Below are 27,578 nucleotides of genomic sequence, written 5' to 3'. Positions count from 1 at the left end.
AATTCGCAAAAATAGTTTGTTAGTCGCTGTTAAGTTACCATGAGAGCAAAAATTATTAGTAGACATTTGTTTATTTTTGTGATTGTGTCGGGTGTTTTGGTAAGATTAGATATAATGTTTTTCTTTTAATAATTTGAACCTATATGATTTTTAAAAACTTGTAAAGCATTTTTTATATATTCAAGAAGTTTTCTATTTTCAAAGTTGTTCAACTTTTTTAAATATATACAAAGTAAGACTGCATAGTCAGGGTATATATTAAGTGGAGAACGACACACTTTTAGCAATTAATAATAGAAGAGAAAATAGTAGTAACGAGAAGCCTAAAATGTCACGGTTTCGTAACATTTGCCAATGCATGAAAACCCACAGTTATGCCCTTCAATACTAGTAGAAATAGAAGAATAGAATTCTGGTATCTAAGATCTTATCTGAAATTTATTTGTTTACCTTAGGTGAACAATAAATTTGACAATAGATTTAAAAAAATCACATTTTCATATTACACTCGCCTACAAAAAAATGTTTTTTCCCTTTTTGTTTTTATTCATAATAACGGTATTTTTGGTGCTCTAATCTCGAAAATTATGATGGGAATAAATACAGTACTCATACATATACTTTTTATTTGTTCTTGATTTAATCAAAAAACGATATTATTAGAACGTCAACTGTAAAAAAAAAGTTTTACTAAATATATCTCATTATGATGATAAAATCAAAGTTATTTTTGTAATTTTCTTTCTTTTGTTTGTTTCAACTGGAGTTTCTAGGTAAATCGACCAGCCGACAAAAGACATTCGATTAACAGCATTGCTGCTGGTGATTTCCTATTGTAGCTTCTTCCAATGTGCAGTATATCCCGATGAAACGTTAAAGGAAATTATGACACACTTCTATTAGAGCCGCAGAAGCTCTTTTTTCTGCTCTGTTAATATCAAATTAAAAGCTACACCTGTCTTAAGCTCTCGTATTTGCGAACCAACAAAAATGTCTTTTTTCATCTTCGCATCACTGATTTGGAAAAAATTTGTTTTAAGGTACTGGTTTGTTCATAGCTTTTACGAAATTTTTCATAAGTCCCAGCTTTATATGAAGTGGTTGCAGGAAAACTTCTAGTCTAGTGACACTAGAGGTTTTTGAGATACATTTCTAATCCTAGGTATTAAATGGTGCCTTTTTGGCCAATTTTTTACTACGTAATGTTTATCTCTTGCAGGACTGTCCCATTCAGCCTAAAAACAACAAAACTTAGTATATCCTTCCTGTAAGCCAGTAAGTATAGCTGCGAATTTCAGATCAGCACACATACTCCACAGGTACATACACGAAATTATCCTCTTAAGTAGGAGAAATAACTCATGCGAAAACATGAGGTTTTCGTATTCTTTTCTAACAAATTCCACTGTTTTAATCTTAATCCGATTAATTAATCCTTCTAGCATGAGGTCAAGGCTTTCTGTAAGTATAATTTGAATAGGGTTGGAGATATGGGATAACCCTGCAGGAGCCCTTTTGTTGTGGTGAAGTCTCCTATGATTCTTGTTCCCATTTTAATGGACACTTTATTTTATTTTTACAAAGCTTTTGTAGCTTCTATGAGTTCCGTCTGTATTTCTAATTTGTACATTGCCTCCCATAGTTTTGACTTTGGTACAGAGTCATACGCCTTTCTCAGGTCCACAAGTGCCAAATGTATATCTCTATTTTTTGCTTTTTTCTTTTCCAACAGTTGTTCCAGTGTGTATATGTGGTCTATGCATGATCTTCCTGCCGTGAACTCTGCCTGATCATCCCCGATTTTGCCTTTTATCGCTTGCTCTATCTTTTCTCGCAGTATCTTTCTATGTAATCTTCCTATTAATGATATTACGCTTTTTTTTCTGCATTTTTCGCATCGTTTTCTATCTCCTTTTTTATATATAGATGCCATATATGCCTCCGTCCATTCCTTTGGGAGCTGTTCTCCATTTATGGCTTTCTGAAATATCCATTTTATCATCTGGTGTAATTTTTTTTTAGCCGTACTTTATAAGCTTAGGTAAGATGCCTTCAGGTCCCGGTGCTTTCTTATTTTTGATTGCATGTATGGCCTTTCTCATTTCCCTATCTGTTATTTCTATTTCTTGTTGTGGGGATCTGCTTGGTCTTCGCCTGTTTTCTTTTCCAATGAATTGTGGTCTTTGTTCTTTTAACAGTTCCTTGTAATAGTCCTTTAATTCTTTGTCCTGTATATTTCCCAATTTAATTTTTTCCTTTGAGTTTTGTTTTAATCCTCTTAGTACTTTACGTGACTCCGAAGTTCTTGTACCTACTATGTATGTTTCAATATTTAAGCAGGTTCTTTTCCATTCTTCATTCTTTTGTTTTGTTATTTGTTTTTCATTTCTTTATCTTTTTCTCTATATTCTTTATAAACTTCATCGTTGTTTATAGTCAGCCATTTTTTGTACAATTTTTTTCTTCAATTATTCGGTTAGTTGGTTCATTTATTTCATAATAGTGCTGTTCATTTGTTATATGTTCTTTTTCTCCAAGGGCTTCGAATGCTGCTTGTTTTATACTCGCCTTTATATGCTCGTATATTTCTTCGATGTTGCCGTATCTGAATTCTATTAATTTTTGGTCTAGACGTTGTTTGTATAGTTCTCTTATTGATTGTTCTTGGAGTAGTTCTATATTGTATTGTTTTTCTCTTATAGTGTTCAACGGGTCTTCTGTAGAGAGGGACTTGTTAGGTTTCCATTTTCCATCCATCTTCTCGTTATTTTTTAGAGGTATTAGAATTATCATCATTTTTATTTAGAGTTAAATGAAGAAGGAACACAGAAATAATTGTTCATTTTAAATAAAATAAATACTTTATTCCTTCTTCATATACAGTGTGTTTATTTCATAGCGATTTTGAAATAAAGATTTTCTTCATATTAAAAGATATATTAAAGATATATATGTCTAAATATGAGGAGATATACAGGGTGCCTTATTTAAAAAATTGTATATTTGTTTCACCAAGTAGTTTTTAATTACTCTGTAGAATTCAGCAAATTATCGAAGGCTGAAGAATATTATGGCCTACATTTTTCTAAATAACTTTTTTGCATATCCTCTACCATAATGGAAGTATCGACTAATGTGTCACTAAAAGTTCACCCTGTATGTAGAAAAAAAGAAATTACTATTTTAATGGGAATACGCCACAATTTAAGTTTAAAATAAGTTTGTATAATAAAGTATACAAGAAAAGAGCTTCAGAAAAATATGAGAAAAAAGAAATAAAGAAATAATAGCGATGTGTAAAACGATATTTAAACGAGTCTATAATATCTTTTATGCATTGTTAAATTTAAAAATTATTAATTAATAATTTAAAATTTTAAAAACTAGTAAATTTAAGATATTACTTTTATTCTGCTTTTATTGTTTTCAGACCTTTCATTCCGATGCAGCGTTTGTTGGTCGTGTGTGGGATGCCATATTTAATCCATGTGTATGCAGTAAGTGTTTAATAAATCAAGTAATACATAAAATGCACAATTACTTTTGCCTCGAAACTAAAAACATTTGTAGTCAATTTACGAAATGAGATAAAATGACACTGGACATTGGATCCAGAGTTTTAACCTTGTTTAAGCTTTTCGCTTCTTCAAGGAAGGGGTACTCCTTTTTTTTTCGGAGTAATGGAGGTATGATAAACCGTGATGAATTATGTTAAGTGTGGAGAAGTAGTAGACTACTAAGGAGCTGGGGTTCAGAAGGTGGCGTATATGTGGACGATGTATATATTGAGAAGCGCACAAGAGGAATTTAGGTAAGCTATGCCAAACATGTCGAAGGAGGTACTTCAGAGGTTACCAGCAATACAATAGAAATGGCTCTTAATCAGCATTTTTGGTGTGTAGTTGTTAGCTGCGATGTTTAATGGGGAATGTTTCTAAGATTTCAAAATACTCATAAGGATGTTCGTGTCCAGTGTTGTGAAGAAGTTTAGCTGGAGGAAACGGAAATTTTCTTTGAGGCAACCTGGTGAGTATATTCCTTTGGCGATTGCAAGATGTTTTTAATATTTGCTTTGCTCTATTATTCGAAACCGTTATGGTTCGAAGGATATACCTCCTGCTGAGGGATAGGATTCTGTTCTTAATAGGTGTTATATTTGCCAGTATGTATATGTGTGCTGGTGAATAGTGCCTGCTCTGCCTCATGCAGAATCTAAGAATTTTTCTTTCGGTAGCCATGATGTCGGTTTCCCAGTTGAGAGTCCTAGTAAAATGAACTCCCAAATAGGAAACCGAGTTTCTGAGAATTAGGTCCTCTCCTAACAAAGTTATTTGACCTTGGACATAGCGACAATTAGAAGATTTAAATAAAATTAATTGTGCTTTGTAGGGATTTATGGTCACCCTCCATTTATTGCACCACCTAATGACTCTGTCTAGGTAATTTTGGGGTCTTTCGAATACAGACAATTGTCCACGCTCTCTATGTGGTCCTGACGTGAGGAGAGCAGGGTCATCAGCGTACAGTGGAAGGGTCTCCGATCTATGCTTTGGGCGGGGGATGTCACTATTGTAGACTGTATAGTATTGGAGCAAGAATTGAGCCCTGGTGTACTCCAGCTTGTGGAGTAAAGGGTGTGGATAAGATATTGCCGACTTTGATCCTGATCGTCCGATGAGAGAGATAGGAATTTATGAGTTTAACAAAATTCTACGAGTCTGTCCTTAAGGATCCTCTCGTAGACTTTACCTAGGGTGCTCAATAAAGAAATAGGACTGTACGATTCAGGGTTGGTGAGTATTTTCCCTTCTTTGGGAATCATGACAATGTTGGCCACTTTCCATGGAATTGGAAAATAGCTCAGAGTAAGAGATGCATAGATTATGTTGGTGAGCAACGGGATAATATTCTCTGGAACATTTTTAAGGCATCTTCTGTGGATGCCATCAGGGCCAGGAGCTGTGTTTTTTCCAATATTACACATCTGCCTGACGGTGTCCTTAGTCACAGGGGCCATCATCGGGTGAGGATGAGGTCCCAAATGTGCCTAAGGGTAATAGAATATATCTTCCACTTTCCGTTCGGCTTCTCTTTTGGATCTTTCGCTGAAGTTAGGGTTATTGGGTTATCACTGTAATGTATCTTTGAAGGCTTCGGCCTTGTCTTGTGGATTGTTAAGAGAGACGTTGTTAACGTTGAGATGTGATCGTGGATGACTTTTTTCCTTCATTAGGACTTTAAGTTGATTCCAGAATCTAGCACCCTCTCTTTAATGAAGGTCGGCCTGACCTTGATTACCGCCACCACTGTAATTGTTTCAGTCTGTTTACTTCCAACCTTATAACCGCCGAGAGCCTGTTATGCTCTATTTTGATAAGGGGATCTCTGAATCTTTTATACTCTCTGATCAATACTGACACTGAAGAACCGGACAACAAATGACACTAGAGAACCGGACTTTAAAAATTCGTTTGTTTGAAATTGACTCCTCATCGAAAGTTGAAACACATACATATTGTTACGTTATTCTGTGGATCCAGAAATTGAGTGAAGCACAAGGTAGTTTAAAAAACTTTATTAAACTCAAAACTCACATTAATAATTATCGCTTACAAAACAATTCGCACTGATACGAAGAATCGCAAATACTATACTGTGGTTTTCCGGCTTTGAGTCATCGTTTATTATTTATTAATTCTATCCTATCCTAGTTATTAATCCTCCAAACAATTATTTTAACGACGTTTCGGCAAGGTCGCACTCGCCATTGTCAAGTCAGGTAGTAACGCTTCCTACTGGTACTAGAAGTGAATTGACTCTCAAGCAAGCAAGCAATTTGATTGAACCCAGCCTGTGAGAAATGTTTACCCCTGGGAACTACGTTCGGGTGTAACAATTCATTGAAGCGAGGTGTTGTAACTGGTCTCTTATGGTCGATGCGGTTACTTATATAGCTGATAGAGGCGCGCTTTTTTTGGACGGTCCTTGCAAGGCTTCTTGTAATTGGTCCTGTCCGCGTGTAGGTAGAAGGAGTCCTACTAGTCGGTCTTGTGGCCTAATGTATTTTTGAAATACCGTTTTTCATGTTGTTAGAAGCCTTTTAGCATGATCTCTTTGGTTTAGACTGTTGGGATATTTTTTTATTTCTACGGATTCTCCGATTTCACATTTTTTTTAATTTTAATGTTAGTTAGCATCGTGGTTTGGTTAAGGTTTATTATGTGTCGTGTGTTTGAGACATGTTGTGCAAGTAACGACAGTCTACGAGTAAAAAACGTTTAATGCCAAAACGGTGATGTTTAGATGGTATGTAGTGTTTGAAAAATAATCTTCCCTTGAAAAAAATCAAACTTTCGTCAATACAGAAGTTATCGAAAGGTTCAAAGATATTGATAAATTTTGTTTTGAAATGATCTACCAACATCCTAACTTTGAAGAGATCATCATTTCCACGTTAAACTGAGTTGTCATAAAAATGTAACATCTTCAAAATATTTTGATATCGCTTCTGAAAAAATAAGTGTACGTAGTAGTACATTTTTACCCCAATATTCATGAATGGCTAACTTTTTTGTCCTTGGCATCAGAAATGTTAACTCCAAAAAACATACAATTCTTTATTTCTTATATCTGTCCACTTTTAGTTTGCGACTTTTCCGTGTTTTCTTTCTCAAGTGCTTGTAGGCCATATCTGTTTGTTTCATCCACAATTTTTTGTACAACCTCACTAGTAAAAAAACCTTCAAAAATTTCTAATGGTGTGAATTCCGCGTTCAAGTAATCCACTGTACATACTGAAATTGGTAGTCCATTGAAATTTATGAGCATTGTTTATATTACTTTCGTTATCTTCACTATCTTCAAAATTATCATTATTGTTTCAGCTTCACTCAAACCCTGTCTTTCACGAAACATACTTCACCATAAATTAGCACAACGTCTCTCTGAAGTCAGATTAAAACTAATGGCACGGTCAACACCATTAGTTGAAATTTTTAATTTCAGTAGTTCAACAATGATTTGTCATGTGCATTATCTTTTAGTCCCTTACGCCTACAGCACAGGACTTCTAAACAACTAGTTAGCACGCAATAACTAATAACTTTACATAAATTTGTATACAAGTGGTTCGTAATCAGACCGCGTTACTCAATTACTTGTTGATAAATGGTTCGTACTGGTGGCACGGATTTTATAATACTTGTATACAAGTACAGCGCACTGAAAGGGTTAAAATGGAACTGGGCATAGCCCATACGAAGAATGGAATATAACAATTAGACGAAGCGAATTATTGAATGGCGAGCAACAGCAAATAAGAGACCAGTAGAAGCAGACCTCACCCCAGATTGACTGTTGACATCAAGCGAACAGGTGGTCACGAATGGAAGCAAAAAACAAAAAAACAACGATCAGAAATGGGTGGAAACACCTACGGAAGGTTACAGCTAACGATGCATGGAATATCTGTTGATGAGAATGGTGATGAGCTGTAGATACGTAAATAAGTAGATGAAGAAGTTAAAATCACTTATTGTGAATAAATTTCATGTATCTCGTGGGCTTGATAAATATAAAAACTTTTGTTTTATTTTAATGTAGTTCTTTTTTAAGTGCGTTTCTTACTTGAGTACTTACTAAAATTTACTATCAATCAAAGTGAAGCACACTGTACATATTTTTCTGAAGGATATAATATTAGAGATTAAAAAAGATTATAACGAACAGAAATGTTCTTTATAATCTTTTATAAATAAATCAAGCATTCATCTAAATATTAATATTATGAGAGTTGGAATATGTCTGTGAGAACATAATGTTTGCTCCTTGTAATAGAAAAATATAAAACCTACGCGAATGCTTTTTATAGTTCAACTTCTAGGATAAATTTTTCAACATTTTAAATTTTTCAAGTGCATCATTGTTTCTCCCCTCTTCTCCTATTTTGCTTTTTTATGATGTTTTTACAGAATGCGGTGTTCCCAACAGAGAAGCACGTCTTGTGGGCGGTGAATATTTAACAGGCCATGAATTTCCGTGGGCCGCCTCCATACAGGTGAACGACGACGGCAATAGCAATGTTTCTTCCCTTGCCGCGACCCTCATCACTCCTAAGTATTTGCTTACTTCTGCCAGTAATGTTATTGGGTGAGTATATCAATTTTTTGGTAGTTATGTTATATGTTATTTATTTTTATCGCCCGTTGGAAATGAAAAGAGAGGCAGTAATGAATCATGTGAGATCTCGGTGTTTAAAAATAAATAACCGCCAAAATACAAACAAAGGTGGAAGTTTACAATGAAAGAAGACCAACTCTGAAATGTTTTAGCAAATAAATTAATATTAAATTGTAATCTCAAATAGTTTAAAGTCTAGGTAGACTAGGGCGGATCTGTTTTGAGGTGGATGAGAGAGGTGGCATTCAAATTTTTGGGTAAAGAACATTAACAAAAAAACTTGAATTTTTTAAAAATTACTAAAAACATCGATTTTTTTCTACTTTCTTTGAGTATAACTTTAAAACAATTTATTTTGGAGTAAAGTCGTAATGAAATAAAATGGCGAAATTTGTTAATAATGTTATAATTTATTACCTTTGCTGCAAAATAGCAATAAATACAAAAAGAAAAGGAAAAACAAGCCTTTTATTTTTTAATATTTTTCAACCACATAGATAGAACTTCAGACTTTCATAATTCGTCTGGAAAATCATTATAACATAATAAAACAGCCCACTTAATTTCATTAAAATCGATTTGATAGATTTCGCATAATAATTTTGCAATATGAATTTTTTTAAATTGAATTTGTTTAAAATATTGGAATCAAACAGCAAATGTGAAGGTTGAGGGTAGGCTAACAGAAGAAATTCAAATCCGTCGAGGAGTCCGGCAGGGATGCATCTTGTCGCCACTTTTATTTAATCTGTATAGTGAAGCTATTTGTGAACAAGCACTCGAGGAAGAAGATCTTGGTCTGATAATAAATGGTGAGACGATCAACAATATAAGGTATGCTGACGATACGGTTCTCCTAACGGGAACGCTAGTAGAACTACAACATCTCGTTCAAAGTCTCAATATATACTGTAACAGTTACGGCTTGAAAATTAATTTGAAAAAAACTAAATGTATGGTAATCACGAAATCAAAGAACATCAGAGCTAATCTTGTAATAGACAATACAACGATTGAGCGTGTGTCCTGTTATAAATATCTAGGTGCTTGGATCACAGACGATACTGATCAAACAAAAGAGATTAGATGTAGAATAGAAATCGCTAGATCAGTCTTTAATAGAATGCGCAAACTCTTTTGCAATCGTGATATCAATATAAAGTTACGAATACGAATGCTGCGGTGTTATGTCTTTTCTACCCTATTGTATGGAGTAGAGGCTTGGACACTAAAACAGTTGACCACAAAAAACATCGAAGCTTTCGAGATGTGGTGCTATAGGCGCATTCTCAGAATATCATGGATGGACCGCGTCACTAACACGCAAGTACTCCAAACTTTAGACAAAAGATGCGAAATTCTAAATGAGATAAAAACTAGAAAGATTTAATACTTGGGGCACATTGTGAGAGGTGAAAAGTACGAACTTTTAAGAAATATCATGCAGGGCAAAATTAAGGGCAAAAGAAGTGTGGGAAGAAGAAAAATATCGTGGCTTCGTAATCTACGTGAATGGTTCGGGTGTAGTTCGATTGAACTTTTTAGGCGCGCTGCTAACAAAGTCGCAGTGGCCATGATGATTTCCAATCTCCGCTAGGAGTGGCACGAGAAGAAGAAAATATTGCACAAAACAAAAACTAGACCATATAGAAATTTGCCAGTTGTTTAACTTATAAAAACGCACTTAACCTATCTAACATACTTTATTTAATTAAAATCAGATTATTTTTACGCCCTCTGGAATGTGTTAAAATTATAAACAATATTTTGGCTTATAAATAAACAGAATATCTCGGTAACTATTAGCTTAAACTAAATTCAGAAAACGGTGTTAAAAAAAAAACTTGGCAAGACATTTTTCATAAAAGATAAAAGGTCGAACTACGAGCTGTGGTACCTGAGATACAATTGGTCAAAGTTGACCAGCATTTGCGACGAAGTTATAAACAAGAGGATTTTTTTAAGCTCTTCTCTTTATTAGAATTGCCGAAAAATAGCCTTTCCTAATTGTCGCCATTCATCTCTGTTGTTTGTAAGCCCTACAGTTCTTTTAATATCGTCGCTCCAGCAAATGTTCGGTCTTCCTCGTGGTCTTTTGGCTTCATATGGCCGCCAATTCCCAATCTCTTTATTCCATCGGCCAGCCTTAAGACGTTCGTTATGTCTAGCACATTTCCAATTCAGTTGTTCTATTACGAATGTCTTCATTGATTTTGTGGTCTTTGAGTGAGATACGTTCCATAGCTCTCTGAGTTGTTCTGATATTCTCCATGTTTATTTTAGTGAATGTCCAGGTTTGAGCTCCATATGTAAATAGAGGTAGGATACAGGAATTAAATACTTTGGTTCGCAGTCTTTGAGGTATATTTTTATTTTTAAGTACGTATGAGAGTCTTCTCATACGTACAGAGAGATAGCAACATCTGAAGAGGAGATGTCGAGACTGATAAAGAGAGTAGAAACCGAAAGCAACAAGTGTGGGCTCAAGATTAATAATCAGAAAACAAAAATCGTGATTGTGGACCACGCGAATATCCTCCAAACAACAAGCGCCCTAAATTAATTCGAGAAAGTAGACGAGTTCACGTATCTAGGATCTTCCTTAAGCAATGCAGCCTCCTCCCATACGGAAATTCGCAGAAGAATAGGGATGGCCAAGAACGCGATGAGTCGACTGTCAAAAATATGGAAGGACCGCTCTTTATCCAAAAAACTCAAAATGAGACTGGTACGGACACTCATTTTTTCAATCTTCAGTTACGGTGCCGAAACATGGACAATAAAATCAGAGGATAGGAAAAGGATTGACGCATTCGAAATGTGGTGCTGGAGACGAATGCTACGCGTCTCGTGGACGGAGCACAGATCCAATCAGTCGATTCTTGAAGAGCTAAACATTCAGACCAGACTCTCCTCTCAGTGTCTTGCAAATGTTTTAAAGTTTTTTGGCCACATTGCGAGAAGAGACAATGACAACTTAGAAAGATTAATTGTATGCGGAAACGTAGAAGGACGTAGAGGCAGAGGACGCTCACCTATCCGATGGTCAGATCAAGTACAGAAAGCCACTGGAGAGACGTTTTCCGAGTCCATGAGAGCAGCCCAAAATCGCAAGAGATGGAGAGAATTGACAGCCCGCATTGTAGGAAATCACGATCCTCAGCAATGAGGAAACGACAAGAGAGAGATGAGAGTCTTCCGAATGCTGCCCATCCCATTTTTACACGTCTGCTTATTTCGGTAGTCTGATCTTCTTTGATTACCTTGACATTTTGGCCCAGATATGTATATTCATCTTCATGTTCTATCTCTGTCCCTTCGATGTTTATTATTAGTTTAGTTTTACTGAAATTCATTTTCAGTCCTTTTTTTTGGGGGGGGGGGATTCTGTGTGTAGCTCCTCAATCATTGTTTTCGGTGCATTCCACGTGTCGGCTATTAGTACTACATCATCTGCGTATCTAAGATGATTCAAGTATCTTCCGTTAATAGGGATTCCCTTATTTTCTCAGTCTATTGACTTAAAGATATCTTCTAGGGCAGCTGTAAATAATTTTGGAAATATTGTGTCTCCTTGTCTTATTCCTCGGTTGATTTTTACTGGTTTTGTTTCGATTTCATTACCCAACGTTACTATCATGTCAGCTTGTTCGTAAATATTATGTATTAATATTCTGTACCTGGAGTCGATCCAGTTGTTGACTAATGCTTCTTCTATTGCCCACAGTTCTACGCTATCAAAAGCTTTTTCATGCTTGGTCGATAATTTCAGGTCTGTGGTGTCTCCCTTTTTGTGTATTAGTAATGTTTTATCAGTACTCCATTGTTCGGATATGTTGCCTTGGAATAAACATTTATTAAATAGTATTTTTAGATATGTGATGGCTTCTTCTCCGCCTTCCTTCAGCATTTCTTTCGATTCCATCGCTTTCAGGAGCTTTATTCTTTTTGATTTCTTTTACTGCTCTTTCTATTTCTTTGTGGCTTATTACGGGCATCACTTCTGAGTTGACATCTGTTATCTGCCTTTCCATGTTCTGCTTTGAGAAGTTAGGGGTATCGTTTCTGGAATGGTACAGATCGGCATAGAACTTTTTAATTGAGTTTGCAATATCAGATTTACTTTTTTCTAGTTGTCCTTGTTCATTTTTAATGGTTATTATGTTTTCCTTTCCTAGTTTCGGTTTGGTGCATTTGAGACTTCGGTTTTTCTCTATGATTTGTTCTATACGGTTTTCTTGATGTTTTTTTAATGTCCTCTTTTATGTTTTCTTATTACTCGATTAAGTTCCTTAAATTCTGCAGTGCTTTTTTTGTTTTGTCTCAGAAGATCTTTTCTTTGTTTCAGCATGTTTTGTGATTCTTAACTTATTTTGGATTTTCGTTTTCTGTTGCCACTTCTAAACTTGCATTTATTAGTTCCTTTGCTATGACTTTATTGATTTCATTTAAGCTAAGTTTATCGAGATTTAATATTTTTGTGGGTTTTAACTTGCTTTTATATCCTTCTGTATTAGATTTTAGTCTGTCTGTGTCTATATTACAAGTTTTTCTACATTTATTTCTATTTTTATTATGTTTTATCTTTAATTTAGCTCTAACCAAGCGGTGATCGCTACTTACTGACGCCGTATTTATCACTGTTACGTCCTGTATGATATCTGTTTTGTTACACGGTATGTAATCTATTAAGTTCCGAGTTTTTCCGTCTGAGGATAGCCACGTCCACTTTCTTTGAAGTTTTTTCTTATAGAATGTGTTCATTGCATAGTATTTGTGGGCTTGTAGGAAGTTAACCAAGTATTCTTCTCTCTCATTTTTAACTCCGGAGTCGAATTTTCCTATATAGTTTTCGGTTTTTTCAAGTCGTTGTCCGATCCGTTGAAGTCGCCTACGAATTGCTCTACTTTATGTGCATATTTCTTGGAAATTAGAAATCCTACGCTATCTAGGCTTTGTTCTTCTCGCCCTTTGAAATATAGGACGTTACCGGACTCTAATGTTATGCACTCTTCCCCTTTTCTTTTTACTTCTGCTAGACCAATTATGTCCCATCTTAAGTCCTTGTCTTCTTCGAGTTAACGCTGTCTGTAGGTTGTTTACTGCTATGTCTACGTTTCTATGTTTGGCCGCTATCGCTGTATCGTCAGCATATAGACTTAGTAATTTACCTGGTGTTATAGGTATGTCTCCTACGATTGCTCAAATATGAAGAGATTAGTCTTGTTATTGCCCCACTGTAACCTTATCTTCTCATTTTGTAAATCAGTCCTTTATGCCATACTCTGTCGAAAGCTTTGCTTACATCTAAGAAGGCAGCTCCTGTATATTATTTGTCATTAAATCCAGCTGCTATGTACTCTGTTAATCTGAGTACTTGTAGCTCACTGGAGTGCTCTGATCTGAAACCGAATTGCGCTTCGGTTATTATGTCTAGTCTAGTCAGCTTGGAGGCTGCTGAGTATTACTCTCTCTACAATCTTGCTGATTGCAGGTAGTAAGCTTATTGGCCTGTAATTTTGCGGGAATGTGCTGACTTTTCCTGGCTTTGGTAACATTATGACATGGGCCTCTTTCCATCTGTTTGGGAATTTCTTAAATCTTAGCATCGCATTTATAATATTTGTTAAATATACTATGGCTCTCGCTGGTAGGTATTTTAGAGCCCTGTTCGTTATTTGATCTGTATCAGGTGCTTTTTTCGGCGAGCTGTTTTTAATTAGCTCATTTAACTCATCCGGTGATGTAGGACGGATGATTTCGTTAGGATACCCGGGTCTTTCTCTTTGTCTTTCGACTTCTTCTACGAAGTCGATGTCCTCGTCTGGGTGGTAATTTAATGCACACTTTCTCTCGAGAGTATTCCTCATTACCTCTGCTTTTTCTTCGGTAGTGTACACTATTTCATTTTCTCCATATAGTGGAGGGATTGGTTTTCTGTCGTTTCTGAGTATATTCTTTGGAGCCTTCAATTATTTTGCATATTTGGGCCTTGTTCCTCCATGTCTCCAATGTGATTTTCCCAGCTTTTACTACGGTGTTGTTGTAGTGCTGTTTTGACCTCCCTGTTCAGTCTATTTGCTTTGTTTTTGTCTGCCTGGTTCCTTGTCCTTCTTGCTGTCTGCCTTGCTCTGTTCTTTTTCCTTGTTAAGTCTTTTGTTTCTTGCGGTATGTCTTCAATTCTACCCGTGTGTATTTCTACTTTCTCTTCTATAGTGCTGTTTCTGAGTGCTTGTTGGATGATGTTACTGATCCTGACTTGAAAATCGTGCAAATATTTATACACAATTTCCAGTCGGGGTGTGCGGAGGGATGCACATCAAGTGTGTTCTATTGGTCGATAGACTAAAGCACTTGATGACACGCACTTCTTTTATGCACGTCAAAGTACGCCAGACTTGGCATAATTGGGTACGCAGTGGTCTTCCAGTCGAGCAGCTAATCAGGTACTTTGGTTGGGAAAGTAGAGCGGATTTGTGTCGTGATTAGACACACAAACCGCTTCCGGCAATAGTTCATCTACCTGTCAATTATAGTAACAAAATATAAAGACGACAAGAGGCGGTTTCCCAATAGGTAAACAATCAGAGGAAACACGACGAAAACGATAAAATGACAACTTACTGGAGGCACATTGAAAAACAGACAGAGTTATACCTACATTAAAACAAGAAGAAGAGGAATATAACAGCGTCCGTCATTACTGGCCTACACTGGTACATTATGTTACAATAATTGCCAGGTAGGTGAATGTTTCTTTTCAATTATAAATTAAGTTTTACGATTTAGAAAATAGTTGGGTGAATACTAAAGGCTGTATACAAACATCGTACGTAGCATTTCTATGTTGGAGTATTGTCGGGCCTATCAGATTTAGAAAGAAAACAAGAAAACTTTAGTAAAAGCACTTTTAAGAATAAATATTGTGAATATTCCTAGTTGATTAAATCGTTTTACGACATATTAAACATAAAATAATCTTCATATTTTGTGCTTTGTGTAATTATATGAACACCATTTTTATTTTTAAGCATAACTCCCCGGGAAATTAAAGTCACGCTTGGTCAAACAGATAGATGCCACCCGGACACTACTTCAGTGAATATGAGTGTTGACAGAATTATGATACATCCAGAGTACAATCCCGGATCAAGAGCTCACGATATAGCTCTCGTCAGGTTAAATACACCTGCCAAGTTGGATAAAAGGATTTCGCCTATTTGTCTACCTTCCGCAAGTAAGTAGATTAAAATGTATTTATTTGAATGTACTTTTAAAACATATATTTGGTTTTGCTACACAATAAAATTAAAAAATTATAAATTGGTGTATATAAATATAACAATAAAATTCAAAATTTAAGGATACCTATTGCTAGTATACAAAGGATTTTCCATAAAAAATATTTAGCTATTTCCAGATCAAATGAATAAAGTAAATAATATTAAAATTTAAAAGATATGCAGTGTCAAGACAAGTGTTCAGTCCACTTCGTAATTGTACGCGTATAGAACATAGAAAAAAATCTCTCTAGCATATTTAAGTTTTTATAGTATAAATCAATGTAATACCATTGTTTAAAAAAGTTCAAATTGAAATAAAATGCAGTCTAGTATTTGACCGTTATAATTAAAATAACAGCCTCGTTCGCTAGCAGCGACATCTATACGAAGCAACAAGAAGTCGGAAGACCTCTCTTCGATAGCGAGTTAAGTGAACCATATTTCTTTTGAAATACTTTGCTGTGCGAGACAGAACCAAAGAAGTCACTAATAAGTATTAAGGCTACTTTTAATTTAGTACTGATGAGTTTATTATTAGTTTCATTTGGTAATTGACAGTACCTACTGATGCAATCATATTTAACGAAATTGCTAGTAAATAGTATATTAGATTAAACGTGTACTGTAGTTACTAAGTTTTTTGTAATGTCAGAATGAATATTATTTTGCTTTCTTTTTTTTTTAATTAATTTTTTTTTATTTGTTTTTGTTTTTGTTTCTTTTCTCATTTTGATGCGCTGGCGTCCCCCACATAGATTTGTAGCGCCCCCTATGAAGACATGACCCAAAGGTTGAAAAACGCCGGAATAAAATTTATCAACTTTTAGATATTTGTGGAAACAGTTTAGAAGCTATGATTTAGCGATAATTCTTTATTTGTATAAATTATTTTAGATTAGAATATAATTTATATTGCGAAATATTTCGTGGTCCTGGGTACCTAACCTAACTAAATTCTACCTAACCCTTTCCTGTCCGAGAGGTTCATTGTTAAATATTATTTTTCAAATTAAATGTATTATTGTGATATAAATATTTGTTTCATGCTTTTTCTCTTTAACTTTTTAGACTATCGCTATGCTAATCAAGTGGGTATAGTATATGGATGGTCCGATAACAGTAACGTAACGTGCCGAGCTAAAAAGGTCGGACTACCGATTTTAAGCGCAGAAGAATGTCTAAAGGGATTTAATGATCCAGAATATATTACGAGTGATAAAGGCTGCTTGGGCGTACCTGGTTCAGTTTCTCCTGTATGCAAAGTAAGTATTAGAGGGAAAATATTTTATTTTATTTTATTCGCAGAGAATATTACACTATTACAAATATATTAAAGAGATAGAAGAAAAGAGGAGTTAAAAATATTACCAATAAAAAACATTACATTCCAACAAATTTCCCTTTTTGTGCAATGGACATATCATTCCAGTGTACCATTCCTTTGGCATTTGTTTTTCTTTCCAGTCTTTGCTATACCGTAGCCAAGGTATGGTAACTCTAACAGAATAGGGTTAGAGGGAAGAAGGTTTCAGAATTTGAGAATCTGGAGATTCGCTTTCGCTCACCCCATTTCGGATATGATTTGTTAGTGTCATTGATATCAAGTAGGGTATTACCTGGTATTTATTGACAGAAGCAACTTGACATAGATACTGCGACCAAGACCCATTTACTAACCATTCACAATCTTTCTTTTTCAATTGGACTTGGGACCGGCTACGGCGGAATTAAACGTGAAGGATAGTAACCGGATATATGGAACTTACTAGACCCAACCTCCTATATAAAACGGTAGGTTTCACACTACTCAAACGATGTAGAACAGCTGTGCGATATATAGAAAAGTCTAAACAAACTTTGTATTACCAACACTTATTATGTAATGCCGAATCCAACCATTTAAGGCTAGATTCAGAAAACTTTTCTGCATGATGTGAGACCTGCCAGAAAACTACCCTCCACGGGTAGCTCGTTACTGAACTGAGCATCTTATTTAAAATTAGATAAGAGTGACGAAAAGGTAAAAAATTAAGAGCCACGACCTTAATTGTTACTAACACGAGGATTTAAATATCACATCACTGTATGAATTTTTAAAGTAATTTTAAATAATTTTATGGTTTTTTTCTAAGTATTACAAAATTAATTTGAAATATTTTTAGGGTGACTCAGGTTCTCCGGTAATGTACAGATCAAAACACGGAAGCTACGATATAGTAGGTAAGCTTGCTTAATAATTTTGCTATAAAAACTAGAAAAAATATTGCGATAAGTTCTCAAAATAGATTTAGAAAAAGATTTCCGAAGTGAAAATAGAAACAACAAAATAAATGAATTATCAACTAAAATTATGGTCAATTCACTGTGGTATCTTTGTTCTCTGAGATCAGGATTGAGTACTCTGCCGATAAATAAAAGTTATTTATTTTAATATATCACTATAATATATTCTCCTGAAACTATTTTCTTGTGGCATGTTAGATTAATTACTATTTAAATGGAAATAAGCCACAATTAAAGGTTTAAGTACGTTTATTGACGTTTCAATTTCCACTTCGCAAATCGTTCTCAAAATACAAACATTAGCAAATTCAATTTACTAATGTTTGTATTGTGAGAACGATTTCCGAAGTGGAAATTGAAATGTCAATAAACGTACTTTAACCTTTAATTGTAGCTTATTCAAATTTAAATAGTAATTAATCATTTTAACATATTAAATCTTACTCGACGCAGTTGCTAAATGGGAAGAAATAAAAAGAGCTGTTGAAATGACAAACAAGACACTTCTGTTACAGGAGCGCGTAAAGAAGAAAGAATGGATGACGGATGAAATCCTTGATATGATGGAAGAAAGAAGACAACACAAATGCAAAAATCAAGTGAAGTATCAAGAAACAAGTCACAATATAAAAACAAAGATAAAGGAAGCGAAGGAACGCTGGCTGAAGGAGAAATGCGATGAAATCGAAGAGTGCGACAGAAGATATGACTACCACAACATGCACAAAAAGATCAAAGAATTAACAACTAAAAAGAAAACAAACCAATAATCCCCACCCGACACTAATAGACGCAGACGGTAACCTTATATCAGACGACTTGAAGCTCATTGACACATGGAAAGATTACGTAGAACGACTATTTAACGATAAACGCAGAGCGACAGTAGACCAAGATGACGACATGACTGGACCTGAAATACTAAGGTCTGAAGTGGAAAAAGTCATTTCATCGCTAAAAAACGACAAAACACCAGGTCCCGACAACATACAGGGCGAGATCATAAAACTCCTATGCGAAACGGATGAACACTTCCTCGATTTTCTGACAGGCCTTTTTAACACCTTTTACGACAAAGGGGAGATTCCGGAGGAATGGCTTCGATCGACCTTTGTAGCCATACCTAAAACACCAAGTGCAAAACACTGTGATCAACACCGCTTAATAAGCTTGATAAATCACATTACCAAAGTTTTCACCAAATTCATACACAATAGAATATATTATAACAAATGCGAAGCAAATATATCGGAGTCACAGTTCGGATTCCGAAGCGCATTGGGCACAAGAGACGCAATCTTCAGTCTGCAAGTTTTAATTCAAAGATGCAGAGACATGCACAAGGACGTCCACTTGTGCTTCATCGACTTCTCCAAGGCGTTTGACAATGTCAAACATGATAAACTCATAGAAATGCTCAGGAAGATGCATATTGATGGCAAGGATCTGCGCGTAATAACCAGTCTCTATTGGAACCAAAGTGCTGAGATAAAGATGGGCAACTTACACAGTGGGAAGATAGATATTAAAAAGGGTGTACGACAGGGATGCGTCCTCTCGCCGCTCCTGTTCAATATATACTCTGAACAAATCTTCAGAGAAGCACTGGGAGAAGTTTCGGAGGGTATCATGTAAACGGAGAGGTAATCAATAATATTAGATATGCTAACGACACAGTTATGATCGCAAATGACTGCAACGAGCTTCAAAGACTCATGCAAAGCATACACACAGCAAGTCAAGAATATGGTTTAGAACTCAATACAACCAAAACTAAATGCATGCTCATCAGCAGAACACAACAACCTCCGATGCAATTGACATTAAACAACCGAAAAATAGAACAAGTGGAGACATACACATACCTTGGAACCACAGTCAACACAAAATGGGACCAGTCAACAGAAATAAGATCACGAATTGAAAAAGCGCGAAACGCGTTCAACAATATGAAAAAGTGGTTCACAAACAAAATCTCAATGGAACTAACATTAAGATTGGTCAAGTGTTATGTCTTTCCAGTCTTGTTCTATGGAGCAGAGGCATGGACCACCACGGAAGCTACCCTGAAGAAACTAGAATCCTTTGAGCTGTGGATATATCGCCGTATTCTTCGGATATCCTGGACAGACCACATCACTAACGTGGAAGTAATGCAGAGCATAGGCAAAAGCAAAGAAATAATCTTCACCGTAAAGAAACGGAAGCTTGAGTACTTCGGACATGTCATGAGGCATACTAAGTACCGGCTGCTACAGTTAATAGTCCAAGGAAGAATCGACAGTAGGAGGGGACCGGGAAGAAGACGACACTCATGGATGCATAACCTGCGACAATGGTTCGGACTAACATTGACCGAACTGTTCAGAGGTGCTGTAAACAAAGTCAAAATAGCCTTGTTAATAGCCACCGTCCGAAACGGATAGGGAAAAGGAAGAAGAAAATCTTACTCGTAATTCTCAACAAAAAGTTGGTTTTCTTACTATCCTAGTACATTGTATTTTGAATTTTCATTTCCAACAAATGACAACAGTTCCAACGAACATCCATTCCTTTTTTCTAATTCAAAGTACTCAATTAAATTTAAAACGAGTACTTGTGCTTGTGAGGTAAGAGTTTTCCAGGCATAATCTGAAAAATTCAATAAAATATTTTCTTTTTGTCATGTCTTTCACTTTGCGGAAACAAAACCATTCCTTAACTGTGTGAATGAGGTTAACTTTGAATGTAAATTAATGGCAAAATAAAATACACTTACCACAAAATTTTAAACTCCAATATAAAATGAGTTGTGAACAGAACAACTAAGCGTCTATTTTGTACGTATTTGTTTTTGATGTACTGAGCCTAGAGCGTTCATAAAAATAACATATGTCTTTACTTAATAACAGGCAGTCGCTGGTTTCTCTTTAGTTTCATGCGTGGAAGAGAATGATGCTAGATAAAAAATATGTGTTTTATCTCGCCAGGTATTAATGACGCACGGGTAAAGAACCATAAACTCAAGTGTATATTTCTTTGTACTCCCATTTGCTTATGCGTATGTGTATGCATTCTAACCGAGATTTTCAGTATCAATCATTATCATTCCAACATGCCAATCGTAATTCGGTATTCTTCCTATTTATTTCTATCCTAAATATTTCTGTCTCATATCTAAGGCTTGGTGATCGGTTCTAAGAAAATGTTTCTTTTTTACTGAGGCAGAATTTATTTTCAATAAAATTGGAAAAAGTAATGCAAAGAGGGAATAATAATAATTTACCAATTATTGTGATTTCGTCAAGGAACTTTTTACTGTGAGAGGTTTGTGACAGTTTGAAAACTAGAAATAATTGCTTTTTTATGCCCCGGGCATAGGAAATTTGAAGAACGACTGAAGATTTCGAGAACGACTTGCAACTTTCTAAGTTGTTCTGAGACTGAGACTACTTTCTTGTATACTCGGTTCGCTATTCCCAGTCCGAACTGTCTAGTGAATTTAGTAATTTTTTTTTGCGAAGTTAGTTACTTTTTGACAGACTAAAAGTGGCTGGAAATTACTATACAACCAAGCACACGTACTCATAGCCAATATTAATAGTAAACAAACTAAATAGTAAATAAAATAGAACTTTGCGAATTACCGACAATCAATATTTATTTATCTGCACCATATAATAAATAGTTATGTTAAATTATAACAACTAAAATATTTTTTTTTAAATATATAGTACCCAAAATTTGATGGGTTTAGTATACACTTCCACTATTTAGAATAATTCTTTTTTTTTAAGAAAGAAGTCTGCAATAGTAGTATACTTGAGCTATTAATACTGAGAAGTAGGAATTGTTGTGTTGTAGGTTTCCGACAATGAATCTGTCAAAATATGCCCGAGCTAAGCGAATGGAGTATATCATGTCTCACGGTTCGTAGACTTACTACGGTTGCCTCTTCCGACTGGGGTGGGGATGCTTGAGTTACGTCACCAGAGTACACAAGAATACAAAAACCCATTTATTCGCGATTGAAACTGAATGTAGAGGGCAGGTCGATTGCAGTGTTGATTGGTTGAAGGGGAAGAATTACGTCACGAGAGTACAGTTTCGGGCTTAATGTTCATTGCTTAGGCTGAAGAGGCAACCGTAGTAAGTCTACGAACCGTGAACATGTCTTACATAAATCGACCGGGCTTATCGACCAATGCTCTTCTCATTGGTCTTTTAGATCACGTGGTCGATAAACCTGAGAAATTAGAAAGAGATGCAGAGACTGCTTTGCGTCAGATTTTTCTGTCGAACGGGCTGGTATTGTAACGATCAGTCTATCTTGTATTATATGTCTGTGGGAAAATGTATAACCAAAGTTATTTGTTATTAGGTTATGTCATTTCAAAATTGACATACTTGGCCTCGAGCTTGTAGACAGCAGCATATAAATGGCTTTTACCCTAAGGGATTTTACTTTAAGACTATTAAATTCTGATTTATTGTGTCTTTTTTGTGTTATATGCTTGTGTAAACTGTGTTTTGTGTATTGTGTGTTGCCTATATATTGTGTATACTGATTGAAGATTGTAGGTGATATGCTTTCGATTTACTGTTACACCGCTTCTTCTTCTTCTTAGAATGCCGTCTCCCTACGGTGATTGGCAATCAGAATGGCTATTTTTATTTTTGAAAATAATGCTCTAATTCTAAACAAATCATCGATCGATCGATCTGCATTGATATCAACTAAAACTTGCTTCTTTCTTCTGATGGGTTTGCTACACATTTTTCTTCGCTAAGTAGAATAAGTGCTGCTATTTTTACTTTTCTCGTTTTCTTTCATAATTATTGATCCATCTTTCCATTGTGGTCTGTGTTTGTTGTTCTAGGCATGTTTGAATATCTATGATTTGTCGAAGACCACTAAGACACTTAGTGGTCTTGCAGTTTCTCCGACATAGAAGTTGTTGAAGTCTTTGAGTATTTTATAAATGCAGTTTTTTTATTTTTCTTGAGCGTTGTTGGGTTTGGTTTTGGACAAGATGTTGGACATCGTATTGGTTGTTTTTAATGTTGCTGTGATGTTGTAATTTTTTCCTATCCTCTTTCCTATCAGAAAAACTAAAGAGAGCGAAGTGAGTGAGCTGGCCCGCTCCGCCATAAAATCAACATACTTATTAGAGAAACAAATAAGATAATAGAAATAAAGAAAATATTCATTAGTATCTCGATTACTTATCTCACTGAACTATTTAGAGCCGGCGAGGATCGAACCTTACCATAAACTTGTGACATACCACCAAAAAAGAGATCGTAGAACTATTAACTGAAAACTCAAAAATCTCCAGGTTCAGAAAAAATTACAAAAAAACTAAACAAATGTGATGGATACATAACCAATTCAACTAAGAATATGGGAAAAGAGGGTACAGTGAGACAGAGGGAATAGTGAGACATTTGCCAAGATTTGGTAAATTGAATTTCAATTGTTGGCACCACTAAAAAAAAACCGAGTTGACGGTATGACTATGACATTGACCTTTTAGAAGCAGTGACAGTTTGAAGTATTTTGTTCTTAGTCGATGTCAAGTGTTCAGTTATTGTCAAAGTAATTGTTTTGCTCGCAATTTTAAAGTTTGTATGTAAAAAACTATTAACAATAAAATTGTGGTGTTGATAGTAACCGATATTTACGTATTTAAGGTAAGTCTAAAGCATGTTATTTTCTTACGCATTAGTTTTAGAAACATTTTTAAGTCGTTTAACTGAAAAAATTGGGATGTGGGTACAGTGAGACATTTCATATGTGGGTACAGTGGGACATTTTATCAGTTGTCTTACTGTTCCCTTATAAAGTTATGTTATTTTTCTTTTGGTAAAAAATTAAACTAACTAAACTAGCCATTGTTTATTTGCAGTATGGTGCGTCCCAAGAAAACTGCAAAAACCATTGGGCGGTTCACGGACGAACAAATGAGGGAGGCGGTACTTTTAGTTAAAAATGGTATGAAAATGCGCTATGCTGCCAGGGAAACAAACTTAAGCTTCCAAAGTTTAAGCAGATATGTAAAAAAATACAAAGAAGACCCCACTTGTAGGATGAGTCCTAACTACGAAGTTAAACAAATTTTTTCGTCACAGTTAGAAGAAATTTTTGTTCAATACATTGTGACTTGCTCAAAGATGTTTTATGGGCTAACTGTAACCGACTGTCGCAACGTAACCTATGATTTGGCCAAAGTTAATAATATTAACCTACCGGACAATTGGGAACAGTCAGGCCAAGCATCAATAGATTGGTACAAAGTATTTCGAAAACGACATCCAAATTTGAGCCTACGAACCCTCGAAGGTTGTAGTTTAGCTACTGCAGCAGGATTTAATCCTGCTAGTGTAAAATTATTTTTTGAAAAACTAGAAAATGTTTTAAGAAGGCACGAAAATTTCTCAAATGGTCTGAGAATTTTATAACCTGGATGAAACGGAGACTTTGACAGTAGCAAACAGTTCAGCTAAGGTTCTAGTCCAATATCAAAGAAAGCCAACGTAAAGTCAATACGCAAAACAAGAAGAAAGGGAAAGGCGATAATCGCTACAGATACACATGAGAAAGACGAGCTACAAAAAATTAGAATAAAAAAGACGGCGATTGAAACTGTTAAGGTAAATATATTGTCAAAGGTTAATGATTCCAAAGAGGAAAAAATGATAGAATCTGATGACTTTTCTTCTTCAAAATTTTCAGTTCACGATTCAGATAGTTCAATGGGCCTTGAAAAAAATGATGCCAAAAATAACACAGTGAAAAAGTATTTTGTGGGGTAACTTGTAAAACACAATGTTATGGCTGTCAAAGTTAACTTTATAAGAAAAAGTTCAAAAAACAATTAATGTTTTGTATTTCCTAATGTCACGTACATTTGTACTATTTCTGCAAGTCAAATTGTTAATACATATAATAAAAGAACCGCATGTTACCAGACGGCGTCATTTTTTGGTTAATTTAGTAACATACTATTTCTTAAAGTATGTATGAACTATCCAAAATGTGTTTTTCTTCTCTTTTTGTAACAAGTCCTAAAAAACAGCAATAAATTTCGATTTAAGAAGATCATCTATTAGTTTGAACAATAATAAATCAAAAAGATACTGTTGTGTCACTCTTCCCCCAAGGAAGGGTACAGTGAGACAATTGCACGTACTATTTTGTTTGAGTGAAACTTTTTTTCTATACGATATTTTTGGTACTTTAAGTGTTCATATGTATTACCAATTAACATAATCCTGGAAATTTTGCATCAGTCTTTTTGCCATAGTTTAGTAAATAAAACATTTTGAAAAAAAAAAATATGAAGACCTAAATTTTTTCGTCTCAGTGTACCCACGTTTCCCCTACTCTAAAAAAATTCTTATATGCCACACGATACCTAAGAGTTGGTGTACCAATATCATAAAGCTAATGTTTAAATATAGTGGTAAAATTACAGAGAAATAAACCTTATGACACTTCTAAAAGTGATCACAAAAATTATAAATAACACAATTACTATCGAAACTGAATTAGCAGATGAACATAGGGCTTCAGATCTGGAATATCCTTTAATAATGTGGTTTTTGTTGCTGCTGTTTTGTCTATGTATGCGATATGCGATGGTTGAATAGAAATGGATTGCAAGATAAAAAAAATATATTTAATTGTTTCCCTTCAATGCACAACTGTATTCGACGGACACTTTATACGGCATGAATGCCGTTGGTTTAATAGAGAGTTCACTGTACAGTATTTAATTATATTTTTAAAAGGTAAAAGAAATAATAAGTTAGACTTACTCACAATCAATTTAATTTAACTAATCGGACGACCGGTTTCGCTTTCTATAATATGCAAAGCATCTTCAGGTCACGATACAAAGTTAAAATGATGCCGGTACTCTATTAATTGATGGTTGAAAAAACAATTACAATAGTTGACCTGAGTTCTCCAATCAACAATACAAGATAGTTTGAACCATGTTTTTTCAACCATCAATTAATAGTGTACCGGCATCATTTTAACTTTGTATCGTGACCTGAAGATGCTTTGCATATTATAGAAAGCGAAACCGGTCATCCGATTAGTTAAATTAAATTGATTGTGAGTAAGTCTAACTTATTATTTCTTTTACCTTTTGAAATGGACTCACACAAGCAACACATTCATGAATTATATTTTTATTGGAATTTAAATTTTTTTAACGTTTAATCTAATTTTAGGTGTACTTGGGGATAAAAATGAATGCGAGGAGATAAATTTGGCGACTTATGCAAGTGTCGTCGACCACCTGCCTTGGATTCTACAGAATACAAAAGACTCTTGTTTTTGCAGCAGACTAAATTTACAATTGCCTGGCTTGCCTAAAGGACCCTTGAAATTATTCGAGTTATAATTGGTATACAAATATCTGGCTGTGTTTAATCCGTATAATAATTAGTTACCCAGTGAGTGAGGTTTTTGTGTTATTTCTGAAATAAAATATTTGTTTAGGTCATAGATTTTAGTTATTTGTTAAATATCCTTTGAACTATTGGTTAATGTTCTTTGTACAGTGCGCTTGAAATTATTAAAAGTAAGATTAGTAGTAATAAAATATACGCAAAGAATATCATAAAATACTAATAAGTATTTTCCATATTAAAAATATTTACGACAAAATTTTTAAATAACAGTTTTTGAAATAAATCAAGTTTGAATTTTGTTAATAGTCCAGTCGTCAGAGATATTTTCTCTAAAAGTCAGACGAACAAGCTAACTTTCGCTGAGAATGTCAATTTTAGGACTCCAAAAAATATGCGAAAATTTTTTCCATTCTTGCCCCTGGGCTTTTCCCTAAAACCCCCTCGTAATGTGGGACAAACAGAATAAATCGATTTAGCAAAAATCTGTACGCGATAGAATGTGTCGATCAAGACATGTATAGTCGGTTCACAATTTGTCGATAGCTCACTGCAAGTTTAACCCTAATTAGAAAACTGAAATACAGAGAGGATAGGTAATACGATATAATAGTAAAAACCAACCTGAAACTGACGGTTTAAGATGTTTTCGACTAACCCACCTTATATCTGAAGGAATACAATACCTTATAATCCTATTACGAGGGTATTTGAATAGGTTTATATATATTTATAATATATTTTGAATGGTTATAGATGACCGACCGGTGTCGTAGAGTATATGATTAAAACATTTATTTGAACTAAATAAATATATTTTTTAAATTGTACTTATGTAAATTGTATTCTTTAATAAAACTTATTTATTTTATTCAAAAATAAAAAGTTTCTGCCATTTGTAAAAGATACATGCCAAATGTCGCCTGGCAGAATTTCCAATGTGTTTTAAATGTATCCATTATTTTCGAATCCGGAGAAAACTAATAAGTATTTTTAAAAAAATTAAACGCAGAATGAAAGATTACATTATTACTGAGGGCAGAAAGTCAATCATCTGCTCAAAATACTCTTCGAAAACATCAGCTGTCATCTCCTCGTGATAGCCTTTTGTGCTTTTGGACTGAAATTCCAACAAACCATGCTTAACAAATCCTTTTTCACTGCCAATGTGAGAAATTATTAATCTACTGCCTTTACCAGAAGGTGGGGTGATACCAGTAGACCAACCTTCCATAAAGGCTTGCCTGGAGCTTAATATATTTTTATCTGACCAATTTTTTTTTTAGAGTATGACCTTAGTTTACCCACGTTTTATCCTGGTAGAAGATGGGCCTTCCTTCAGCCCGGAATTTTCGTATGGATCTTAGATAATTTCTTCTCCAACATAATATCTCCTTTCGGTCAATCAAAAGTGATTTTCGGTCTGATTTC

At 34.8% G+C, this 27,578-nt stretch overlaps 1 protein-coding gene across 2 annotated transcripts; it reads left to right on the top strand.

The window, feature by feature from the left end:
* On the top strand, positions 1-26,233 carry LOC140443884 (chymotrypsinogen 2-like). 2 transcript variants are annotated; one of them, XM_072535381.1, is made up of 7 exons: positions 1-99; positions 3,431-3,497; positions 7,971-8,148; positions 15,210-15,415; positions 16,530-16,723; positions 17,624-17,681; positions 25,968-26,233. In XM_072535381.1, the coding sequence occupies exons 1-7, from the start codon at positions 40-42 to the stop codon at positions 26,138-26,140; spliced, it is 936 nt and encodes a 311-aa protein (XP_072391482.1). In that variant the 5' UTR covers positions 1-39; the 3' UTR covers positions 26,141-26,233. The 2 variants fall into 2 exon arrangements, with proteins under 2 accessions (XP_072391482.1, XP_072391483.1); XM_072535382.1 differs by having other exon boundaries at positions 17,624-17,677; positions 25,968-26,129.
* The last annotated feature ends 1,345 nt before the right edge of the window (positions 26,234-27,578 follow it).

This window comes from Diabrotica undecimpunctata, chromosome 6 (assembly GCF_040954645.1).
Source record: "Diabrotica undecimpunctata isolate CICGRU chromosome 6, icDiaUnde3, whole genome shotgun sequence".
NCBI classification, from domain to species: Eukaryota; Metazoa; Arthropoda; class Insecta; order Coleoptera; family Chrysomelidae; genus Diabrotica; species Diabrotica undecimpunctata.
This window is presented reverse-complemented; position numbering and strand designations above follow the sequence as displayed.